Source organism: Taudactylus pleione, unplaced genomic scaffold (genome assembly GCF_031769625.1).
Source record: "Taudactylus pleione unplaced genomic scaffold, aTauple2 ptg000156l, whole genome shotgun sequence".
Lineage (NCBI taxonomy): Eukaryota > Metazoa > Chordata > Amphibia > Anura > Myobatrachidae > Taudactylus > Taudactylus pleione.
Window position 1 is genome coordinate 2,909,712 of NW_028284558.1, and position 22,783 is coordinate 2,932,494.

Genomic DNA, 22,783 nt, shown 5'->3' on the forward strand with positions numbered 1-22,783 from the left:
TCTGAAATTGAATACGGTGTAAAAGTAAAACCTGCGATAATGACGTCATACCTCCGATATTAACGCAAAAACGGACTTATCGCTCCCATATTGAATACCCCTGTTAGAGAGAGGGTAAGGGTGGGTACAGTAGACTATATAGGAGTTAGTAACCCAGTTACCCTTTAGTGATAGAAGGGGGGTTACATTATAGTCCTCTAACGATTTCCAATCTCTAAATGATGCTGTGTACAGACGTAGAGCCTGGTGTGTCTAATGGCGGAAATATAGGCACATCGGTAAATGTATTATTACTTGTGAGACCCCAACTGGCGTCTTGGCAAATCCAAGCATCTGCGTACAAAGACGCAGCATCGGTGGCAGATCATTCGATGTTGGCAGTCCTGAGTAACTTTATGGTGGCGCAGAATGGCCGTGGGAAATGAGACGCTGGAGCCATGTTTTCTGCGTACTGGATCACGGCGCAGGATGTCGCACGTCTCCTGGAAACGGCGACTACGGTAATATACCTTGGTGAGACACATGCACAGACTTCTGGTAATCGTACAACCCATAGGGGTTTCAGGATCTCCTGCAAAATCACACTGCCAGGGTCTGTGATGCTGCGCCCAAGGACGCATCCACTTCCTTCAGCACACCCAGGAAAAGGGGCTGACATGCCCCCATTTTCTGGAACGCTCAACGTCATCATCCTCAACAGCCAGCAGCACGTCAATCATGCTACGGCTTTAGGCTACACATGCGCAGATCTGTAAATCTCAGAGATGTATGTAAATATCCAATCTACGTATATCTCTGAATTAGGCCCTCAGACAGAGCAGAACAAGCCTTCAGCACCATGCACATCCGTGTTGCTTTAATATAAAATTATTTTATAAAATTGGGCAATTATGTCTTCACTGCCCTGGGTGTTCGGGGTTAGATATTGGATACGGAGTTCTCCTTTAAGGCTAGGGGCGATGTATCAAATCTTGGAGAGATAAAGTGGAGAGAGAAAAAAGTACCATCAGCTTCTAAATACCATTTTACAGCCTGCTTTGAAATATGACCATTAGCAGCTGAGTAGTTGATACTTATCACCAAGATTTGATACATCTCCCCCAATGATTTGATGTTCCACAATGGGCATGCCATTATTGCCTGCATTCACATTGCATGATGATCTAATTCTGTTTTTACCTAATTGTTTTCCAGCCTTTACAAGCCACATATTTTTAATTGCCCCTATATTTGGCATCCAGGTCCTACGTTACTTATAAGGAGTTGAAAAACCATACAAGTCTCCCTGAATCCCTGAAGAGTTGCTGTGATGATTGCTTTTCTGGCAGGAAATAATTTAATCAGAATGACAGATAAAAAAAATATGAAATAGTTGACAACAAACAAAAGGGTGTGAGAAGTATTTTGTGTAGACATATGCATTGTCCCCATCAATGTGTATGGACTGTTTCCAGGCAATTTCAAAGACGATAACACATGTTCATAAATGTTTTCTGCCCACACATACATATGGCTGATGAATAGAGGGAATTTACTGGCTAACTTTCATGGCACAGCCATATTCCTCTTAATTATTAACATTTATGTAGTGCCAGTGTGTTATGCACCACTTAACAATTGGACTTTTTCACTAGCTAGAAAGATGGTTGACTGGTAATCGGGATGGGGAATTGTTGGGAGTGTTTTTTATGAGGCTCATAATCTTGGCACTGGGAGTTGATGATAGTACAGTACTGGGCATTTTATTTACCTACACACACTAGTCTGTACACAATATATACAGATTATTAACGGTTCTATTGGTTTTGACTCTATACAGATTATTAAGTGGGTTTTAAACATTTGCAGAATATAAATATAAACAAAATTATTACAATTTAAAAAAAAATGAACTTTTTAATTGCTCAGGCATCTACTTTTGAATGGTAGCTCATTTTAAATGCTACAAGGAATAATCTGCTGCGATTTGTCTCTAAGATACTGTTAATGCTGAAACTGTGGAAGTTCTGATATTTGGCTTACATGTTCCTTATATATTTATTTAACAATATGCTTTTCTCCAGCTTTCTAGCTGGAGAAAGGAATAATATCAATCTCTCCTTATGTAGTAATCTGAAAAAGTAAACTTATTTTTCCGTCTTTTAATTTTTTTGTTTAAATTAAGTCTGTCATGATATGGACTGATAATCATGGCAATGCCAATGCTAGCCCTGAGGGTTCACTCAATGGCAATTTTTTTTTTCATCACAGCTCCGAAGGCTGCAAAGAAAATCCACGTTAAGTGTACAGATGGGGCTAGTCGTGGGCAGTAATTGAATACCTCCATCACTTAACTCGGAGGCTAAAGCTATTTTTGGGCTTCTACCGAGCAGTATATTAGTAGCTTCGGGCACTTAACCCGGGATCTAAAGCCACGCAATAAAGCCCACGACTAATTAAATCTGCCCCCATGATATTAATGAAGTTTGCATTTTTTATCTAATAAATTAATGTATTGAAAAGTTTTATCACATCTACATACCTTTTGTTAAATTTAAGGTTTGTGTCTTTCTTTTTTAAAACTTGTGTTTTGAGGTTTGTCCAATATCAACATTCTAAAGGAAGTAAACCTTTGTAAAATGACTGAAATGTCATTTATATGTATTATCAAGTTCATTGTATGTTATATTGCATTTTACTACATGGCAAATTATAATTTTTATAATAACTTTTTTACCTTTACAGACTCAAAACTGTACCATGAAGATGACTTAAATATAAGGACAATACAAAAGTTACTGGTATCTTGTGTTCTAGTTACTTTTCAGGTGAGTTATGTCATTTTAGCTTGTGCTATTGGTATGTGATTCTGTTATGTGAATGCATAGGTGATCACGCTGGCTTTTATTTGGTTCTTTTTAGGTTGCTGTTATTATCCACACCCTTTTCAGTGATGATACAGGTTAGGGAAATATGGATAAAAACACAGCAGATCCGCTTAACAGAGCCTACGAAGCCTTTCGTCAGGCAACTATCGAGAAGGAAAACTTCAGAAAAGAATTGCAGCAAAAGGTAAATGCCCACTGGGCCATTGTGGAATATTGTCTGATTCTTTTTGAAACAATATGTCCATCTTTGTATAATTTTTGTATTATTATTATTATTATTACTTAACCACTTGACTGACTGACTGATTTTATTTCTGGCAAAACCAGTCAGAAATTGTATTTATTTATTTTTTATTGTATTTACTATAGTTTACAAAGTATTTTTAAAAATATATTTAGATATTTTATTGGGAAAAAGAAAATGCCAAAGCTGTGTTTAGCAACTCCTCGTGTCCATAAGCCCCCATTATAAAATAACTTCCCACCCCTCATTGTCAATAGACCTCCAAGTGATCATAAATCCTAATAACAGTACCCCTGACACCCCCTTTTGTAGTAATAAAAAAATACCTGTTTTATAAACCACCCCCCCTGTAAAATGCCCCTGTTTTTCTGCACACCCTACTTTTCCTATTCCTCCTAGCCTGTTGTGGGCAGTGTAATTTTTATTTTACCCCCCTCCCACCACCCCTTCAGCATCATGTTACTTTATTTTACCCCAACCCCACTGATACTAGATCCCTTTCGGGGGTTAACTCCCCCCACCGCCATTAGGGAGGCCTGTTAATGAGTCTGTTAGCAGAGGTTGATATTAGCAGATTAAATCCTTTTCTTTCATAGGCAGCCAGTACTGCTCGGTCTGTGTTATCAGTGGGACCTAATCCCGGCAGCCGGCTTCCCGACTGCTTAATCCCGGCGAGGGTTAAATGACAGGCGTCTAAATCTAGACGCCTGTCATTTTACCGGCGCCCGTCATCCCGCTCGAAGGGACACCAAGCGCAGATAGCCGCCGGGGGGGGAGGGTTAGGTTTAGGGTTCCTGGGGGGGACTGAGGGTTAGGCACCCCCCCTGGGAGGTTAGGTTTAGGCTAGGGGAAGGGGGTGTAGGGTTAGGCACCCCCAGGGGAGGTTAGGGTTAGGCACTCCCCCGGGGGACTTAGGTTTAGGCGGCGGGGAATGGGGGGTTGGGTTTAGGCACTTAAGGGGGAGGTTAGGGTTAGGCACCCCCTAAGGGAGGGTTAGGGGGTAGAATAGGTTAGTGAATACTTACCTGGGGACGATCGAGATTTTCATCCTTGTCGGGATTTGAACCGCCAGGCATGGGTCGGCGGTAAATCATACTGATTCCAATATAAAGGTATTGGTGTATAATACAGTACAGTGTCAGTCTGGGCAGGATTTCCATACCTCCAATTGAAATTCAGGAAACATGTTTGTCAGGGGACCTCGGTATATAAGAATAATTATTTTTAGGATAAATTATTAGAATACAAATGTTACGACAGAAATAATATATCGGTGTGTAATCTCGGGCGCCAGTTCCCACAATATACACAAGGATGAACTAAAAGCCTAGATGATACTGTAGGTGCCACAAAATACTAATGGTTCCGTGTATGAAAAAGAATTCAGTGGTTTATATAGTGGAGTTGATATGCCCCCTTCCCTTGCTGGTAGATATGAATCGCCTATACAGGTGCTCCCTCCCTCCCGGTGTATGTATCGGGGTGTATGCATATATGATTGTATGTGTAATATTCTACAGCCGCCCAGCTTATATATAAGCTATTAGGCATATATATATATATATATATATTACATTACTACTATATGAAAAGTGGAACATATGAGCCATTCCATAGTTACCCATGTTACACCCAGACTACATTTAAGTTGATTAAATGTAAACTTTTCATACAATAATATTTGGCATAGTACACTATTATAGACATCACTAGTGTTTTCTATAGGAGGTGAGGGAAAATGTGTGATGTAGGTGAACGCAGTTCGCTGTCCCAGATCGGCAAAGTACACACATTTTTAGTCCCCATTCTGAGCTGCTGCCTGTATTAAGTAAATGTTTACAATATGCCATTACTTTCACCTGACCTTTAAAAGCTCGTATTTCACTTTTTAGACTGAGTTTTATGAACAGCAGTTACGCAATCAGCACAAACAGATAGTGAATCTGAAAGGTTGTATCTCCCGGCTTTCATCTCCTGCTGGTACAGGTAAAGCTCTGCAATCACTTCATCTGCTGTATTGCAACATACATATATGGGATCTATTATTTGGGAAGCATTACAGGGAATTGTCTGTGCTAGACCAGAGAGGATTAGCATACTCCAAAGGTTTACCAACTCTGTCCTCAAAGCACCCTAACAGTCCAGGTTTTAAGGATATCCATGCTTGACCACAGGTGACTTAATTAGTACATCAGTCAATTTGATTTAACCACCTGTGCTCAACCATGGATATCTCTAAAACCGCAATTGGGAACCTCTGGCATACTCACTTTGCTATGGGCAACATCTCCATTTCTAAAAGCTCTCACTTTTGTAAATTTACCCCTTATAGTAAAATAATCGATCCATCCACTAGACTGCTCGTTCTGGAGAATTTGAAAATGATTGGAATTTGTGCTTATTTGTTGGGTCTTGTCCATTATCTTCACAATCTGCTCTCTTTAAACATGAAGGCTAGATAACGGAAGTGAGGCTCATCTTATTTGACGTCACCAGATGCAAGTATTTAGGAAATTGACCCCTTTGCTTGCAATATCTCCCAGGCAGCATTTAATTGAAAATTAGCAGACTGTATTTCTACACTATGAATAACCTAATTTTTTTTTTTTCAATATATATATATTTTTCAAATGAAATTAACTACTAACTAGCCTACGCAGCGAGTGATAAACTTGTTACAGGTGATAATGGTGTTCCAGCCAATAAGCTCCTAACTGTCATCTGTTTGAAAAATGACAGTTGGGAGCTGATTGGCTTGAGCACAATTTAATATACTCAACGAGGTTTATCATGTGTTGCATATGTTAAAACGCGTTGATAAATAGACCCCTAAAATCATAAGTTAGGTTTGTTCTTTTGTTTTTGCCCATTTAGGCCCTGATTTAGAGGTGTATGCACTGCCTATGTTCGATGTAGCAGAGCAATTTATGAAATTTTTTTTTTGCTGCTCCGTGTGCGTCTAGTCTCACTGCGCATTCGTCCCAATTGTGTCCAGTGCACGCAGGGAGAAGTGCATTGAAATGTAGGTGACATTACTGGGCGGTGACACTGAGGTATCTTGGCACTCGCGCGGAGATGGTTTGTTTCAGGTGACTAAGGGCCTGATTCAGACCCGCTCGTGAGCGCTAAGCGCTCGCAAGCGGGTCGATGTGGCCCAGTGCGCATGCACACGACAGAGGCGGCTCCATCGCGCGCATGCGCGAGACCCGGATAGCGACGGGCAAGCGGCCGGTCCGGGTCTCGCTACAAAGGGGGTGTGCTGTCGCTGTTGAGTGACAGCACGCCCCCTTTGGTGGGCGGACAGGGGGCGTGGCTGCCCAGACGGAGGCGTTCCCATGGGAACACCTACCGTCTAGGGCCGGCCCCACTGACATCACAAGTGATGTCAGTGGTACTGCTTTTGGCTCTATCAGAGCCAAAAGCACTCTTGGGCTTGCGGCAGCGAGACCCTACCTCAAGGGTCTCGTCGCAAGCCCGATGGTAGCAATGGTCTTGACCATCGCGACCATCTTCCTGGCCGCTCGCTATAGCTGTGAGTGGTCACCCACAGCTATGCGAGCAACCAGGAGGCCCCTCTAAAAAAAGAGAAGGACGCCCCTGATTCAGAGCGAGCGCTCTGTCAGAGCGTCCGGCTCTGAATTAGGGCTTAAGAGCGCACCAATCGGTATTACTGCGTGTACAGGCACTGGCCGTGGGCATCTCAGCCCTTGCACATTTGGATGCACTGTTGTACACCAGGGAAGGGCTTTGAATTGGCATATGTATAAAGTTGCAGACGGGTGACCGCCAATAGACGCAGCTGATACGGGTCCTTAGTTGCTGTTGGTCCTGAGGTAAAGTTTTATATAGGCTGTGATTTGTGTAGGAATGCTGTGAGAGCTTCAGCCTTCATTTGAAGTGTGAGGTGGTATGAGCAGCTATGATAGAGTAATATTTCTTTCCAGTCTACCACAGCTTCTTGGTTCTTCACCAAGGTCAGGCTGTGCTAGCTGACACATCCTGTGATTATGATGTTGCCTACATAACAAACATGGCTTCTGTAACAATCACCATGCTGAAGAGGACCTAAGAAGCTCCGGAAGTAGATGGTAGATGGTATTCTAAACCTAGATTCCACCCCGACCCCACATAACTCCATACACATTCACACTTCGTATTACAATGTACTATACATTCTAGCTGGAGAAATTAACTTGTATGTTTTGCACCCCATTCAGGTTCAGGAATCTGTTTTATGGGGTGGTTTTGAAGAGCATAACAGTATCTTACCACAAGGAAAACTATTACGTTTAGAAGATTTGAACTTTTGACAAATGTCCTTTTCAATTTGAAATTAGGGATGTGCAGGCTCGGATAGGTTCGAGTTTGCACGTTGAGTTCGGATTTTTCCCTCCAAAAAAACGGAACTCGGAAAGAGGCTAAACGTCATCTTACATGGACGAACATCATCATTCCTGGACTTTTGTCCAGGAATGATGATGTTCGTCCATGTAAGATGACGTTTAGCCTCTTTCTGAGTTCCGTTTTTTTGGAGGGAAAAATCCGAACTCAACGTGCAAACTCGAACCTATCCGAGCCTGCACATCCCTATTTGAAATACCATTTTGGTTTAAAGATTGCTTGTGTGTTCTAGGAGGTGCTCCATTCCCACCAATGTCCCCTAAACTGGAGAATACAGATGGTTGTATAAGTGAGAGTGCATCTAATTTATCTGTTGAACAACTTCAAGAACAGCTCAAAGCCAGCCTGCAACGAGAAAAGAATTCTAAGGTAACATTAGCTGGCGCTGTCTCCAAGGCGACCTATGGTTAGACAGACCTGGGCGGTTACTTATAATACCTGATTTAGGTGTGACATGCAGTACGTTACTAATAGATCCTTGCTGACATGGATATAATTGGAACTGTGCAATCTAGTTTGCATTGGATCTACTATTACTGAAAATAGAGGTGTCTAAAATTTTAAGAAATCTGAATTTGCATATCAAGGTACTCTTAGAGCAGCCTGATGATTACTACAGTATTTTCTGATAGATCTAAAATATAAATAATACCAATAATTCAAGAATAAAATGGCATTAACACCCACTTTCCCTCCCCTAAAATAACTACGGATGAGTTGGTTCGCTTCTCAGAGAACCAAACCCACCCGAATTTCGGGAATCCGGGGTGATCCGAGCCAAGCTCTGATCTCCCTGCCTGCCCCAGATCCCTCACCTGAGGTAAAACCTTGCGATCCCGCTGTCGGGTCGCAAGGTTTTGTTTTGAGCGGGCTTAACGCTGATTGGCTGAGAGAGCCGTCTGTCACGGCTCTCAGCCTATCAGCGTTAAGCCCATTTAATATGCACACAGGAAGCAAAAGAAGATGGTGCCCGCCTGACACCGCCGGCACCCCCCGCTGCCGACAGCGCCAGCATCCCCTGCTGCCGACACAACTGCTGCAGACACTGCCAGCACCCCTGCACTGCTGCCCCATGTACTGAGGACACAGTCAGCGACCCCCACACTGCCGGCACTCCCACACTGAGGACACCACCAGCACCCTTGCACTGCTGACACTGTCAGCAAACCTGCACTGAGGACACCACTGGCACCCCCGCTCTGTCGACATCACCGGCACCCTGCATTGAGTACACCTCTGCACTGCCGACACAGCCAGCAAACATGCACTGGGGACACTGCTGGCATCCCTGCACTGCCGACATCACCGTAGCCTTCACTGCCATTCCACGTACTGAGGACACCGTCAGCAATCCCTGCACTGCCGACACAGCCAGCAAACCTGCACTAGAAACACCGCTGGCACTGCCAACATCGCCGGTACCCTTCACTGAGGACACTGCCAGCACCGCAGCACTGTCATTCCATGTACTGAGGACACAGTCAGCAAATCCCTGCAGTGCCGACACAGCCTGCAAACCTGCACTAAAGGCAGCGCTGGCACCCCCACTCTATTGACACCGCCGGTACCTTGCACTGAGGATACTGCTAGCACCGCAGCACTGCCATTCCATGTACTGAGGACATCATCAGCAACCCCGCCCTGCCGACACTGCTGTCACAGTAAGTGCACTACTGGTGTATCCAACCCACACTGTATTACACACTGTATCCGTGTTGGAAATTGGAAGCTGAACTGCCACATGTTAGTGCCGCCCACTGTGTCACTTTGCTTGGTCAGCCAGCTAGCTGGATGCAACCTTTTGGCCTTAACTAGATGAAAAAAATAATATTATGAGGTGGTCAAATTTGATTGGAAATAAATCTTACTGTAGGAACAAAAACAGGCCCATTTTATGTGAATTTAGCTGTTTTTATGATATTTTAAGAAAAAATCCAGATCCAAAACCGAAAAACAAAACGCCAAGGGAAAAAAATCCAAAACCATATGCAGATCCAAAACCAGGGGAGATCCAGATCCAAAACCAAAACACGAGGGTCGGCGCACATCTCTAGAAATAACTAGCACTGGTGCTAGAAGTTTCGCCTTTTACAGCCAGAGGAGAACCACACTTTTGGTGTTCCCCTGCAATGGTAGCAACCAGTACTAGACTCTGATGGTCACACCGTAACAGAGAAACCTGCAGTATCGGGGCTCCTGTCTTAATGTGAAACCAACATCAGCCAAGTCAGCACAGCGCAACATTACCAATCATGCCAATCGCAGGGCAATCCAACCCTCTATTGAATCCAGCTACTGCTTTTCCTGGCACCCCAATGGTGGAATCTAGGGGAATACTTTTAAAAAGAAAGTAAGTACCATTGTTGAACTACAGGTCCCAGAAAGTCTTGCCTATACCTGCCAACTATCTGTTAGGTCAGTCCTTATTTGGGAACTCTATTCAGCAACTCCATTGTGACAGGATTGTCTTGTGGACCGGAAGGTTGGGAGAAATGTCCACTTCACTACTCCTCTGCATAGCAAACCTGCCGCTAGACATCGCTGCATTCAACAGGTGGTTTTAAGGGAGGGGAAGTGGTCTGGGGAAGCCCACTACTTCGGAAACACTGGAGTAACTCCTGTGATGCACGATCATTCCCCTTTTTTAAATTGTTAGGTATGCCTTGGAAGGTCATCGAATTCCTAGGCATGCTGGCGCTTGTAAAACTATAAGTATTCTAGAGCCTGAACAACTACAAAAACCAGCATTCTGTGATAGCCAAGGCCCTAAGGTACATGTCCTTACCTAAATATAGAAAAAAAAACCCACATACAGTATATAGATTTTAAATACTTTCATTACAATTAACACTCCCCATATGTAATTGTTTAGTCCTTACGCCATAGAGAATCTTGTTTCCTTATTCCTGTGATAGTCCAATTGAATAAAAAGTAAAAAAGAGAATGACTACTGCTTCCTCCTTGCTTTATTGACACAACAAAGTAGAACTTTCATTAGAGAGCACAAGATGAAATCAAATGACTCTGAAAACATTTAATGTAAACCCTCTCGGCATCTTGTCTTCCAACAATATAAGAAGAGGTTACGTCAAAGAAATTACACATGCATACATTAAATATAGGGGGTGGCCTAATCGGTCGTCAAGGACCCCTAATAGTTCATGGTTTCCAGACCACCTGTGGATCTGTAGAATGTGTCAGTTCGAATTGAATGCACCACATGTTTTACAATGTGACAGTTAGTAATGACTATACCGGTGCACCAGCTAGGTGGTCTTGAAAATGTGAACGGTTAGGGGATCTCGAGGACCTTGTTGGCTACCCTTGATATACGTTAACACTACAATAGGCTGCTACACTGCCTACACTGGATCATGGTTCTTAAAGTTTTTTTTATTTTTTTATTTTTTATTTCAGGAACAGCTGGAATTTGAAAAGCTCAGATTTTTGGAAATGGAAGAAAAACAGGTTCATTTGGAACGCAGTCAAAATGAGGAAATTCAACGTCTAAAAAACCTGTTGAAAGACTGGAATGAGAGAAGGGAGTCTAGAGCAGCCCATGAAATGGAGGTGAGGAAAAATAAACCTGCCTAGTGAATTGATCAGTTTCATTCCCATGAATTAGTGCTTTCCGCAAAATGGCTTTCTCCACCGTCTGCTGCACTTTAAATACTAGTGCCAGTGGCGAATGCAGGATTTCTAGAGGGGGGTTTCCAAATGCTTGATTTTAGAGTGAGTATGGCCAGTCCATGAAGAGGGTAGTTTTAGCACTTAACCAGCTTTAATATGCGTAATACACAAGACACTTTGTATCATAATTACAGCATATACAGGACCAGTGATCACAGTAAGCCATTAAATGGGTCAGTAGGGCTTTCCTGCCTAAGCTGAATGTTTTTTTTTAGATGTGTGCACCATTCCAGATTATTAGAGCAAGTCTAGGAGTCTGGGAGCAGCAGAATGACCTAGCACTGCCCTGGACATATATGTACATGTTAGGCTCTATAGCAGCACATCCATAACAGTGAATGTTTTCCAGATCTCCTAGTTGATGCACAGGTTATTTATTACTAGCTGATACATGTTAAAAGATCCACAGGTGGTGCTAATTATTTCATTTGTGATACTGAGAAGAATATGCACCACGTTTATATTACTATTTCCACTTTATTGTGGTCATGGTGTGGGCCGGAGAGGGGGGTTTCCAGGCAGACGGAAACCCCCCCTGCATTTGCCTATGAGTGCTGGCAGCACCATGGCACCTCACAGCGCTGGGGTCCTCCCCATGTTTGCATGGGTTTTCTCATACACTCCAGAGGTTAAAAGGTTGTAGCCAGCACTGTACCTTGGGTAAGTGTAGATGTATGTGGATTTGCAAGTGATGATTGTTGTGTGAAAAGACAATGTGTGAAATCCTAAATTATTGTCGATTACAGTGGGAGACAGTCCTCCTCAATAGTATGCAAATAAATGAGTGAATTGGTCTACTGCTGCTGAATTCTCTTAGGCGGATACGGTTGGCAGGTTCTCAGTCCATTCCACCCCTTCTGGGGCATCCTCACTGAAGACTCTGTAGCTATGTGTGCTGATGGGAGCTCCCATGAGCCAGTGGGGTCCTGCAGCTGCAGTGAGTGGTGGTGCTTTCAGTGGTGATGTGATTACCGGTTGTGGTTCTGGAACAGGGGTTTGTGGGAGCGCAGAGCTGGTGCAGGGTAACGGTGTGTCCTCCAATACGTTTCAGCCTATCATAGGCCTTTCTCAAGTATGGGTGTGTGGGTAATGGGCGTTCTTTTATCCCTTCATGTGATGTGTACAGCCAATGGGAAAGATGAACATAAAGTTTCTGCATATATTGTCTATCTGCTGGCTGGGGTGTGGTGCATGTGATGCTTGCGGACATTATGGGCTCACTCAATCCACAATTACCATGGTAACCGGAATGTGAATGACTGTCTGCTGTGGTAAGGTGGTAGTAATTTTGTGGACCGTGGGATTATGCTGTGTGGGGATATGAAAGGCGGCATTTGGGTGGCTTAAAAGTCTGTGGGAATGTCATGCTGCATTGCGGGTATCTGGTAACAGCATTAACTGTCAAAGTCGGAATAATAAGAAAAATCAGTGACTCTATGAGCTATAGGACTGTGGATTATCCATTGTTATTTTAATGTGTCATCATGATAGAATATTGGATCTCATGGCCTGATTCACTACGGATCGCTATTGCACGCAGGCATACCTCACAACATTTGAAAAATCCAAAGATGGACAACGCTGGAGGGAGCGTGGCTTACATGATTGGTAGGCGTGTCTTATACACCTAGTGGGCGTGTCTTGTTATACCCACTGAGTGTCTTGTAATACCCAGTGGGCAGTCTACTGTTGTGTGTAGAATGCTGACAAACTTTTTTCCATTTCTGGTCATACCAGGGGCGTATCTATAATGGGTGCAGGGTGTGCGGGGAACACAGTCCCCTGGGTCCAGGGGGACCCCGCACCGCACACCCTGCACCCATATATTACTTGCCTCTCCGGAGTCCCACGACGGCGCGTGGGTCCTGTGCTGTAAAACGACGGAAAAATGGCTGCGGCGGCCATTTTCCTGTTATTTGTGCATACGCACTACAGAGAAAATGGCCGCTGTGGCCATTTTCCTGGTGATCTGTGCATTCATTATAGACTCTGGACACACTCTAGTGCCCAGAATCTATAACTCCGTCGCTGGCTGCGCACAACTCAGTGCGCTGCCGGGCGGAGAGGAAGGGGCCCATGTCGGAGACTGCACAAGGGCCCCCTCCTCTGTAGAAACGCCCCTAGGTCAACTTTTTTTCAACTGATTGGAGAGACTAGGCTGTACAGCTGCGCTGACAGAGAACGCCCTCCCAGAACACTGCTGCTTGCTGTCAGGCAATGGTGGGGGCGTGGCTGGGCGGAATGTCTCTGCCACCCACAACATATAACTGCAAGGTTTGGTGCGTGGCAAAGTTTCACTGCTGTCAGAGCTGATAAGCGCGGGTGGGACAGCTCCCAAAAAATGGAATTATGCCTCGAAAATCTGGGCAATTGGGAGGTATGCATGCAGGTATGCTGCAAAAATATGCTAATGACTGCAATCGCAAAGCTAGTATAGAGATGCCCAAAGCCAGCTTAGAGACGCCCATTACCACTTTCGCACATCCGTAATACCTTGCAATCCTGTGTATACATTGGGAACATTGAGTAACATCAGCCCCTCACACACAATTGCAACAGGTATGTGACCTTACTCAGAAATGACTAACCTCGTCGCACGCAGTGAGTACACAAGCTGCGTATGCCGTCGCTAATTTATGAACGCCCAAGTAATGGCGTTCAAATGGACAGACACGCCTGTGTTTCTCCGACCGCTTCCCCATCACCACCCCCCAAACGCTGACCTGACGTCACTCACTCTGCAATAGCTTTGCAATTGCTCTGCGATCACCTACGTAGATACAAAGCCAACTCGCGCGCACTACGGTACACCCCGTCGCCCGATCTGCGTACGCAGTTGTAATTGAGATACATGATGAATCAAGCCCTCCGTGTCCACAGATGGGTGAAATGTAAGCAGTGTTGTGGACATCTGTGTGCCGAATATTTTGTGTAATATGGTATGGCGTGTCATGATAGTAGCCCTAAAAAAGAATATATAATATCAAGTGGATGCATGTAAGCTACAGCATTAGGAGTGTATGTATGTATGTCTGTACAGAATAATATAAATATGAGAAAAATTAATGCACTCCAGAGACGAACTGACATATATTAATCCTGCACTTGTGTGTTAGGTATTGTTTAGATTGTAAGCTCTAGTGGGGCAGGGACTGATGTGAATGGCAAATATTCTCTGTACAGTATTATGTAATATGGTGGTGATATATACAGTGCCTTGCAAAAGCATTCACCCCCTTGGCTTTTTACCTTTTTTGTTAAATTACAACATGTAATATATTTATTTTTTTTATCTGAATTTTATGTTATGGATCTGCACCAATTAGTCTAATTTGGTGAAGTGAAATGAGAAAAATATAAAAAATAATCTATATAAATAACATTCTGAAAATTGGCATGTGCATATGTTATCATCCCCTTTGCTATGCAGCCCCTCAAAAGTTCTGGTGCAACCAATTACCTTCAGAAGTCACATAATTAGTGAAATGAAGTCCACCTGTGTGAAATCTAAGTCTCACATGATCTGTCAGTATAAACACACCTTTTCTGAAATGCCCCAGAGGCTGCAACACAACTAAGCAAGAGGCATCACACCATGAAGACCAAGGAGCTCTCCAAACAAGTCAGGGACAAAGTTGTTGAGAAGTACAATTCTGGGTTGGGTTATTAAAAAATATCCAAATCTTTGATGATCCCCGAGGCACCATCAAATCCATCATCATCAAATGGAAAGAACATGGTACCACAACAAACCTGCCAAGAGAGGGCCGCCCACCTTTACTCACAGACATGGCAAGGAGGGCATTAATCAGAGAGGCTGCTCAGAGACCAAGGGCAACCCTGAAGGAGCTGCAGAGTTCCATAGCAGAGACTGGTGTATCTGTGCATGTGACCACAATAAGCCGTACACTCCATAGAGCTGGGCTTTATGGATGAGTGGCCAGAAAAAAAGCCATTACTTTGTGATAAAAATAAGAAGATACAATTTGAGTTTGCCAAAAGGCATGTGGGCGACTCCCCAAATGTATGGAGGAAGGTGCTCTGGTCAGATGAGACTAAAATGTAACTTTTCGGCCACCAAGGAAAAACGCTATGTCTGGCGCAAACCCAACACATCCCATCACCCCAAGAACACCATCCCCACAGTGAAACATGGTGGTGGCAGCATCATGCTGTCGAGATGTTTTTCAGCAGCAGGGACTGGGAAACTGATTTGAGTCGAGTTAAAGATGGATGGTGCTAAATACAGGGATTGAGCAAAACCTGTTTCAGTCTGCCTGTGATTTGAGACTGGGACGGAGGTTCACCTTCCAGCAGGACAATGACCCGAAGCATAGTGCTAAAGCAACATTTAAGGGGAAACATTTAAATGTGTTGGAATGGCCTAGTCAAAGCCCAGATCTCAATCCAATTGAAAATCTGTGGTCAGACTTGAAGATTGCTGTTCACAAGTGGAAACCATCCAACATGAAGGAGCTGGAGCAGTTTTGCCTTGAGGAATGGGCAAAAGTTCCAGGGGCAAGATGTGGCAAGCTCATAGAGACTTATCCAAAGCGACTTGCAGCTGTAATTGCCGCAAAAGGTGGCTTAACAAAGTACTGACTTTAGGGGGGTGAATAGGTATGCACGCTGAGGTTTTGTTATGTTGTCTTAAATGTTTGATTCACAATATAAAAAAAACACAACTTCACAGTTGGAGGCATGTTCTGTGAATGAAATGATGAACAAATCATTGTAATTCCAGGTTGTGAGGCAACAAAACATGAAAAATGAAAAGGGAGGTGAATACTTTTGCAAGGCACTGTAAATAAACAATAATAGTGAAAATAAATGACTACTATTCTTCTGCATTAAAAGCTCGTATTAAATATTCTAAGCAATCTGCTTACAGAGGAGTTGCCTCCTTCTCTTTTAGTGGTCATTACTATGAAGGGGAAAAGGAGCTAAAACGTCATGTCACTCTCCCACTACGCCACAGGAGAGTCACAAACGTTTATTTTATAACTAGAGTATGGACTTTGGGCCTGATTCAGACTTGGGAATAGAGTGAGATATCTCTCTCAACTGTGAACCTGAACAAACCATGTTGCAATGCAAGGGGTGTAATACATACATTTTTTTACATGTGGGGCAAATACTGGCTGCTTTTGCATGTAGCCCACAAATACTGCACTGCTTTATTATTACTCTACAATTTAGATGTCACTTTGGAAATGTTCCTCCCAAATCTAAATCTCTCTGCACATTTTAAATCTGCCCCACCTGCAGTGCAACATGTTTTCACCAAGATGATCAGTTGAGAGAGAGATATCTCACTCTATTCCCAAGAGCTCTATTTACTACAATCCGCATTTGTAATGCAGATTGTAGTGTGATATTATCGACTGAATTCGCATTGCAAATTCAGGCAATATCACAGGGATTTACTACAAATCCATTGCAGGTACAGAGCTTGCGATAAAGCTCTGTCCCTGCGAATCCCCTCCACAAACTAGTCACGGTATTTTCGCAAAAAATACCGTGACAAAGTGCCCACGCATGCGCCGACCGGCCGCTGCTGCTATCCCCCCCCTGACGCTAAGCCCCCCTGTCGGTAAGCACCGCCCCCCACAATCGCGGAACCCCCCCTGTGACTCCCCCTCCCTTAATAGCACTTACCTGCAGTCATCGGTGCTCCGGTGATGTCTTCGATGCCTCCGGTAAGCTGATATCCCATACTGCACTGGGACCCGATCACCTTATGACCGGGCCGCAGTGCACCATGGTAGACCGGCTGACCGGAGGGAGAACATCACCGGAGCCCCGACCACCAGTCCCTGGAATCAAGTAAGGGAATTTATTTATTTTTTTACTTTTTTTTTATAGCAGAGATCAGCTTGCGGTCTGTTTAGGTCTGGCGTTATTATCACAGGGCTTTCCCCGGTATTTTTTTACATTTAGTAACTCTGGTCGGATCACATTTCCCATTACAATTATGGGAAATGCGATCTGCTTACTAAAAATATGTGATACTTAGGGGTTGGAGTAGAATTTTACGAATTCTATTCCAATTGCCATGTAATAACTATAGGTGATACTAAAATAATGTGAAAAGGGTGTGAAAACACCATTTTTCACTTTATTTTAGTAAAAATAATGTTAATAAATAGAGCCCCAAGTCTGAATCAGGCCCTTTGTCTTATCAAATTGGGCTAGTCCACATATTTTTTTTTTATGAATTAGTTGCTATGCCATTATTTAAAAAATAGCTTTTACTGTTTTTGACTCGTAGACCAATATCAGTTTATTTAAAATATTTTTATGCAAACTATATTATATTTTTGCAATTCAAGGAGGTTGTCTTTATTTAGTCAGCATTCCAATTTCTCCATTTGTCGGCTATACAGATTTTGACCACAAGGAGGAGATAGAACACTGCAACTTGTTTTTAGAGTACCATTTAACCTTTTGACATTTATTTTTCACTGTGGTCTCCTAAATACATTTAAGTGTTCACTGAAGTATGTTCATCTCTGGTCAACATAATAAAGTCAATGTATGTATTTAAGTTTTACATCATAACTTTACCAGGTAAAAACTGAGTTTTTGAAGAAAAAAAAAACTGTTACAAAGGGTAACTAGTCCATTGTTTCAGTGTAAGATAACCTATTTCTAATTACTGGCCAAATTGATCTAAATATATTATTATTATGCATATTTGTTTTTATTAGATGAGAAGTGAAAACCTCATTCAAGAACAGTCTTCAGCAGCACCTGACCTCAATGAGAGTGCAAGGTACTCTGTATTTGCATAATTACACTGTAATGCTATGCTTACATTTATAATACACAAGTACTTTTTTGTTGTTTAAATTAGAATGTTTGTTTCTTAACTTCCTTGCGCCCGCTGTTATATTTTCAGTTATTAGAAGATGCTGGAATTCTCTAAACCATACAAACTTAACTGGATGTATGACCTTTTAGTGTTTTTTTAACATTTATTTATTTTCCAATTTTCAATACACTTTTCATGTATTATTAAAATCTCTAAAACACTAATGCACATATGTATTTAAAAACCAGCAACATTTTGTGGTGATAAAAAAAAAAAAAGCCAAAAAAAAAAAAAACAACCCAACAAGTTGCCAATTAAGATGAGTTTACATCACAAATAATCACTGAGGCGGATGAGACTGAGGGTTTTCACTGCTCATCTCGCTGTATTGCTTCAGACTTTTCTCTATTCACAATACATAGAATCTGAGACGTTTAAAATTGCTGAATATTTACATAGGGCAACTTTAGCAGCTGTTACAAAATCTGGTACTTTCATTAAAATTGTTATACTCCAAAAGCTATTCCAGCTACGACGTATTTTTTATTTCAGTAAGGACCGCACTAAGCAGTTGTTGAGACCGCAGTTTTAATATTCTATTACTTTGCCTTGTACTATATTGTATTGCGGTACAATGCAAAAAATATTATCAAGTATATCCTATGTGCTCCCCCATTTTCCCATTTCCAAAATACATTTCTCTAGTAAGCATTTCCCTTTCAGGGGGATGTGATCGGGATGCCGGCAGTCACAATACCGGCTCCAGAATTCCGACCGCCGACATTCCGACGGCAAGTGTTAGGGTTAGTTTTAGGGAAAGGGGTAAGGGTTAGCAGGGTCGTAGCTAGGGTAGTGCGGCCGGTGCCTTCGCACAGGGCACCACAGGTCAGGGGGCGCTGTTTGGGCCTGTCAAATTTCTGTTTATTATCATTCTTGCTTGTAGCTTCCTCTTATTTCATCCCCAGCATCTCCTGGCCTCTCCTATCTCTTCCCTGGCCCTTCCCCATGAGGCCAGTGCCCTTTTTTGGGTGCATTATTTCCCTTTGAAAAATGTGGGGGGCGCCAATGCTCTTTCTGGCACAGGGCACCAAAAAGTCTAGTTACGGCTCTGAGGGTTAGGCACTAGGGCGAGGGTTAGGCTGTTTTAGGGTTAGGCTGTGGGAGAGGAGGGTTAGGGGGAGGGTTAGGACCTAATTCTGTTGGGATTCTGCCTGTCGGGATGCTGCTGTTGGTATTCTGACTGACGGGATCCAATACTCAACCCCTTTCAGGTAATAATGCAACTAAACAAATTTTCCATTAAAGTCAGTAAATATTTTTTCATGTCCGAGTTGTCACATCAGACACAGATGTCCTTGGACACAATATGTTTAATTTGCTGTCTACAAAAATAAACCATTGGACCACACATGGGCCAGAAGTTATCAGTAACATTTTGATTGAGCTGGCTATGAAATCTGATATACAGATTGTGGTCTTGGCTTTTGTATGCCACCACAATTATTTGTTCTAATTGTTCCCAGTATTTGTTGTTTAGCCCAAATATCAATTTCATCAGGTCCAATTGCTCAGAATGGCCCTGAACCCCCACATTGTAAAGCCATGATTCACAGACTTATGTTGCAGTGGCAAAGCCAAGCTGACGCTGTTCATAGCGAACCCACCATCACATTCCCGCCAATTTCACTGGAAAAGTGTGCAAGAGTGGAGAATTTCTGTTTTCCCGGGTGTCCGGGAAGACTTGCACAAATATGGAAGTTTCCTAAAATTCAGGGAGAGTAGACAAGTATGTGTTACCCATAGCAACCAATCAGACATTTGCTTTCATTTTCTATATTGCACTACAATGATGACAGGCAGAGCCTGGTTGTTTACTGTGAGATACAGGACATTTTGCTCACTATTTTATTGTACAAGACCCGATTTGCAATATGCACCATATTTAAAAAAATATATTTTTTATATTAATAAGTTTTCAGTCATGTCAATTAATTCCATTTTTCCATATTTTGTGTCTCTCAAAAAGCTTTAATTAGGCACCGTCACCGAACGTCCACCATCATTAACATTCCTAGTGTGTGTATGTATGTGTTTGTGTTATTTCCTTTCCAGTTGGTTCTTTGTAGCTAAATTGCATATGTTAGCACACATCAGTGTTCCCTGATTTCCCGGCCTCTTCTTAGCATATCGTATTTTGATAATCTATAATTAGCATCCCCTAGTAAAGTGTTTGGCACTAGCCAACCACTGGTAACACTAATTAGCCTACACTATACTTTGTTAATGTCCATTAATACTCTCAACTTTTTTCTGTTTTGTTTTATTAGCTTTCATTAGCATTTACTAGTATTAGTTGTTAATATAATTCTTTGCTTTTGTAAGTTTTTATTAACACATTACTCCATTGTCTAACAGATCGCAGCACCTGCTGGATGTATTTGCTAGCATTTATTAGTAATCCTGTCATCCATAATTAGTACCCACTAACATGTCGGCTACCTTCTTACATTCATTGATTATTCACTTGAAATAAATGTCATTAGCACAGACTTCTACTGATTACACTATTAAGATAGAGGTCATTAATTATTAGTATTATTATTAGTGATATTTGTTTATAGAAACAGAACTGACGGCAGAATATAGCCTACCACTTCATACAGTATGCCCTTTTTATAGGGTATCTTTGTTTGTTGTTTTTGTTTGTTTATTTGGGGAGCTGCTGGTATTTGCTGGACTCTGCTGTTTGAGATATATTGTCCAGTACTGAGTGTGATATGTTGTGTGCACTGCTGAATAGAAATCCTGAGGTGCTGCAGCTGCTGCCAGAGGAGTCTGCGGCTCTTCCTAACGGAGTAATCTTCTCTTTGTGTTTTTATAGAAGTCTCTGTGGCTCGTTCATTATTCATATTAATCATAATCGCCACAGTCCACTAGTCCTTTTTCAACCATTGCAAATCTATTTTAAATATGGTTCTACATTTTTTGTTGCTTGATGGCTAGCTATCAAAATGTGTCCAGGACTGAACCTATGCACATCTACAAATGCAAATATAAATAAGTGAAATTTGATAACAGTTCCATGTACTATGCAAGGACGGGAGGGGGATGCTAGGTTGTATGTATGTATGTATGTATGTAACTGTTCTTATTACTAGCTAAAAAAAGGCTGCTCTTTCTTCATTTTTATGTTTTTTATTTATTTAAAATAATGCTTTTTATTGCTTTTTTTAATTTTTTTGTGAAGACTGATGTATGCGCTTATAAAACAGAATTTAAAACTGCAGAGTGTTGTCATAGACGCTGCAGTATTTACAGTGTTATGCAAGCCAAGACGTATGGGGAAACCTGGGCTGCTTGGCATTTGTTTGTGTGTTCTTGATCGAATATTTCAATAAGGATGTTTACATTTTGGGGTATTATCAGGGATGTGTTTTCTTTAGCGTATGAAGCACTTAAAGTTTTATGGGTTACAGTTTCATTCTGAAAAGAGATTTGCACGTCTGAATGCTCCCCAATGACATTCTCTGTATGCAGGCAAGGTGTTGAACGGAATTTCTCCGATCTAAAGGAAGAATTCAATCGGATTTGCAAGTTAACGAGAGAACAAAGCAACCAACTGAATACGTTTTTCAAGAAAGAAATTGCATCTGATAATCGTATGATGTGTCTTATATTTTAGTGTGAATGAAAAGCAATATTTCTACAGAACTGTAACCCTTGCATGCCTACTTACATTCTGAAGCTGGAAGACTGAATGAAATATTTTATCATGGTGACTTTGTGCATTTGTTAACAGTGGCAAACTGTAGATGATTGTAAATCCATCTATTCACATTAATGACTAGACACAGTGGTCACATTCCCTGACAATGATCAGGATAAGTTGCAATAGCCCTAATAGAGTAGGAGGTGGCTGGACACTCAGACATATATAGTGCTGTTTGCATTTTTAAAGGAGTTGAATTGTCAGAGGCATTCCTGTATTAATTTAAAGGGCTCTATTTATTAACATTATTTTGACTAAAATAAAGTGAAAAAGGGTGTTTTCACACCTTTTTCACATTATTTTAGTATCACCTATAGTTATTACAGGGCAATTGGAGTAGAATTCGTAAAAATTCTACTCCAATCCCTAAGTATCACTTATTTTTAGTAAAGCAGATCGCATTTCCCATAACTGTAATGGGAAATGTGATGTTACCAGAGTTACTAAAAATAAAATGTGAAAAAATATCGGGGAAAGCCCTGCGATAATAACTCCACCTGGAGGTGGCGTTATCCAGGGTCTCCCCCGGTTACCGGACTCCTGCACTGCTCTAATGGGGAGAGCAGAGCCGGGAGTCGGTCCTAGTAATCAGCTGTGTGGTCTAAACAGACCGCAAGCTGATTACTGTAAAAAAAAGAAAAAAAAATAGTAAAAAAAAAAATTAATTACCTGACTCCAGGGACCGGTGGTCGGGCCTCCGGTGATGACTCCCCTCAGCTGGTCTCCCATAGTGCACTGCTGCCCGGTCATCAGGTGATCGGGTCCCAGTGCAGTATGGGAGATCACCTGACCGGAGGAATGGAGTACATCACCGGAGGCCCGGAGCATGCAGGTAAGGTAATTAAGGGAGAGGGTGGTCACGGGGGGTCCGTGATCGTGGGGAGGGTGGCAGCGGCGACCTGTCGGCGCATGCGTGGGCACTTAATCACGGTACTTTTTGCGAAAATACCGTGATAAGGCTCCGAAGGGGATTCGCAGGGACAGAGCTTTATCGCAAG

The 22,783-nt window shown here is 42.4% G+C and overlaps 1 protein-coding gene across 5 annotated transcripts in view; it reads left to right on the forward strand.

Annotated features, from left to right (window-relative positions):
- The window catches only part of TANK (TRAF family member associated NFKB activator), a 109,633-nt gene that overhangs the window by 66,886 nt on the left and 19,964 nt on the right, over positions 1–22,783 (forward strand). For 4 of the 5 annotated variants that reach the window (XM_088474817.1, XM_088474815.1, XM_088474814.1 and 1 more), the window contains 7 exons: positions 2,725–2,807; positions 2,902–3,051; positions 5,004–5,097; positions 7,745–7,881; positions 10,930–11,082; positions 17,913–17,977; positions 21,554–21,675. In XM_088474817.1, the coding sequence (XP_088330943.1) occupies positions 2,953–3,051; positions 5,004–5,097; positions 7,745–7,881; positions 10,930–11,082; positions 17,913–17,977; positions 21,554–21,675 (670 nt within the window). In that variant the 5' untranslated portion in view covers positions 2,725–2,807; positions 2,902–2,952. Of the gene's footprint in view, positions 1–480; positions 501–2,724; positions 2,808–2,901; positions 3,052–5,003; positions 5,098–7,744; positions 7,882–10,929; positions 11,083–17,912; positions 17,978–21,553; positions 21,676–22,783 lie in introns of those variants that run through there. The other variant, XM_088474818.1, reaches the window with a different exon arrangement.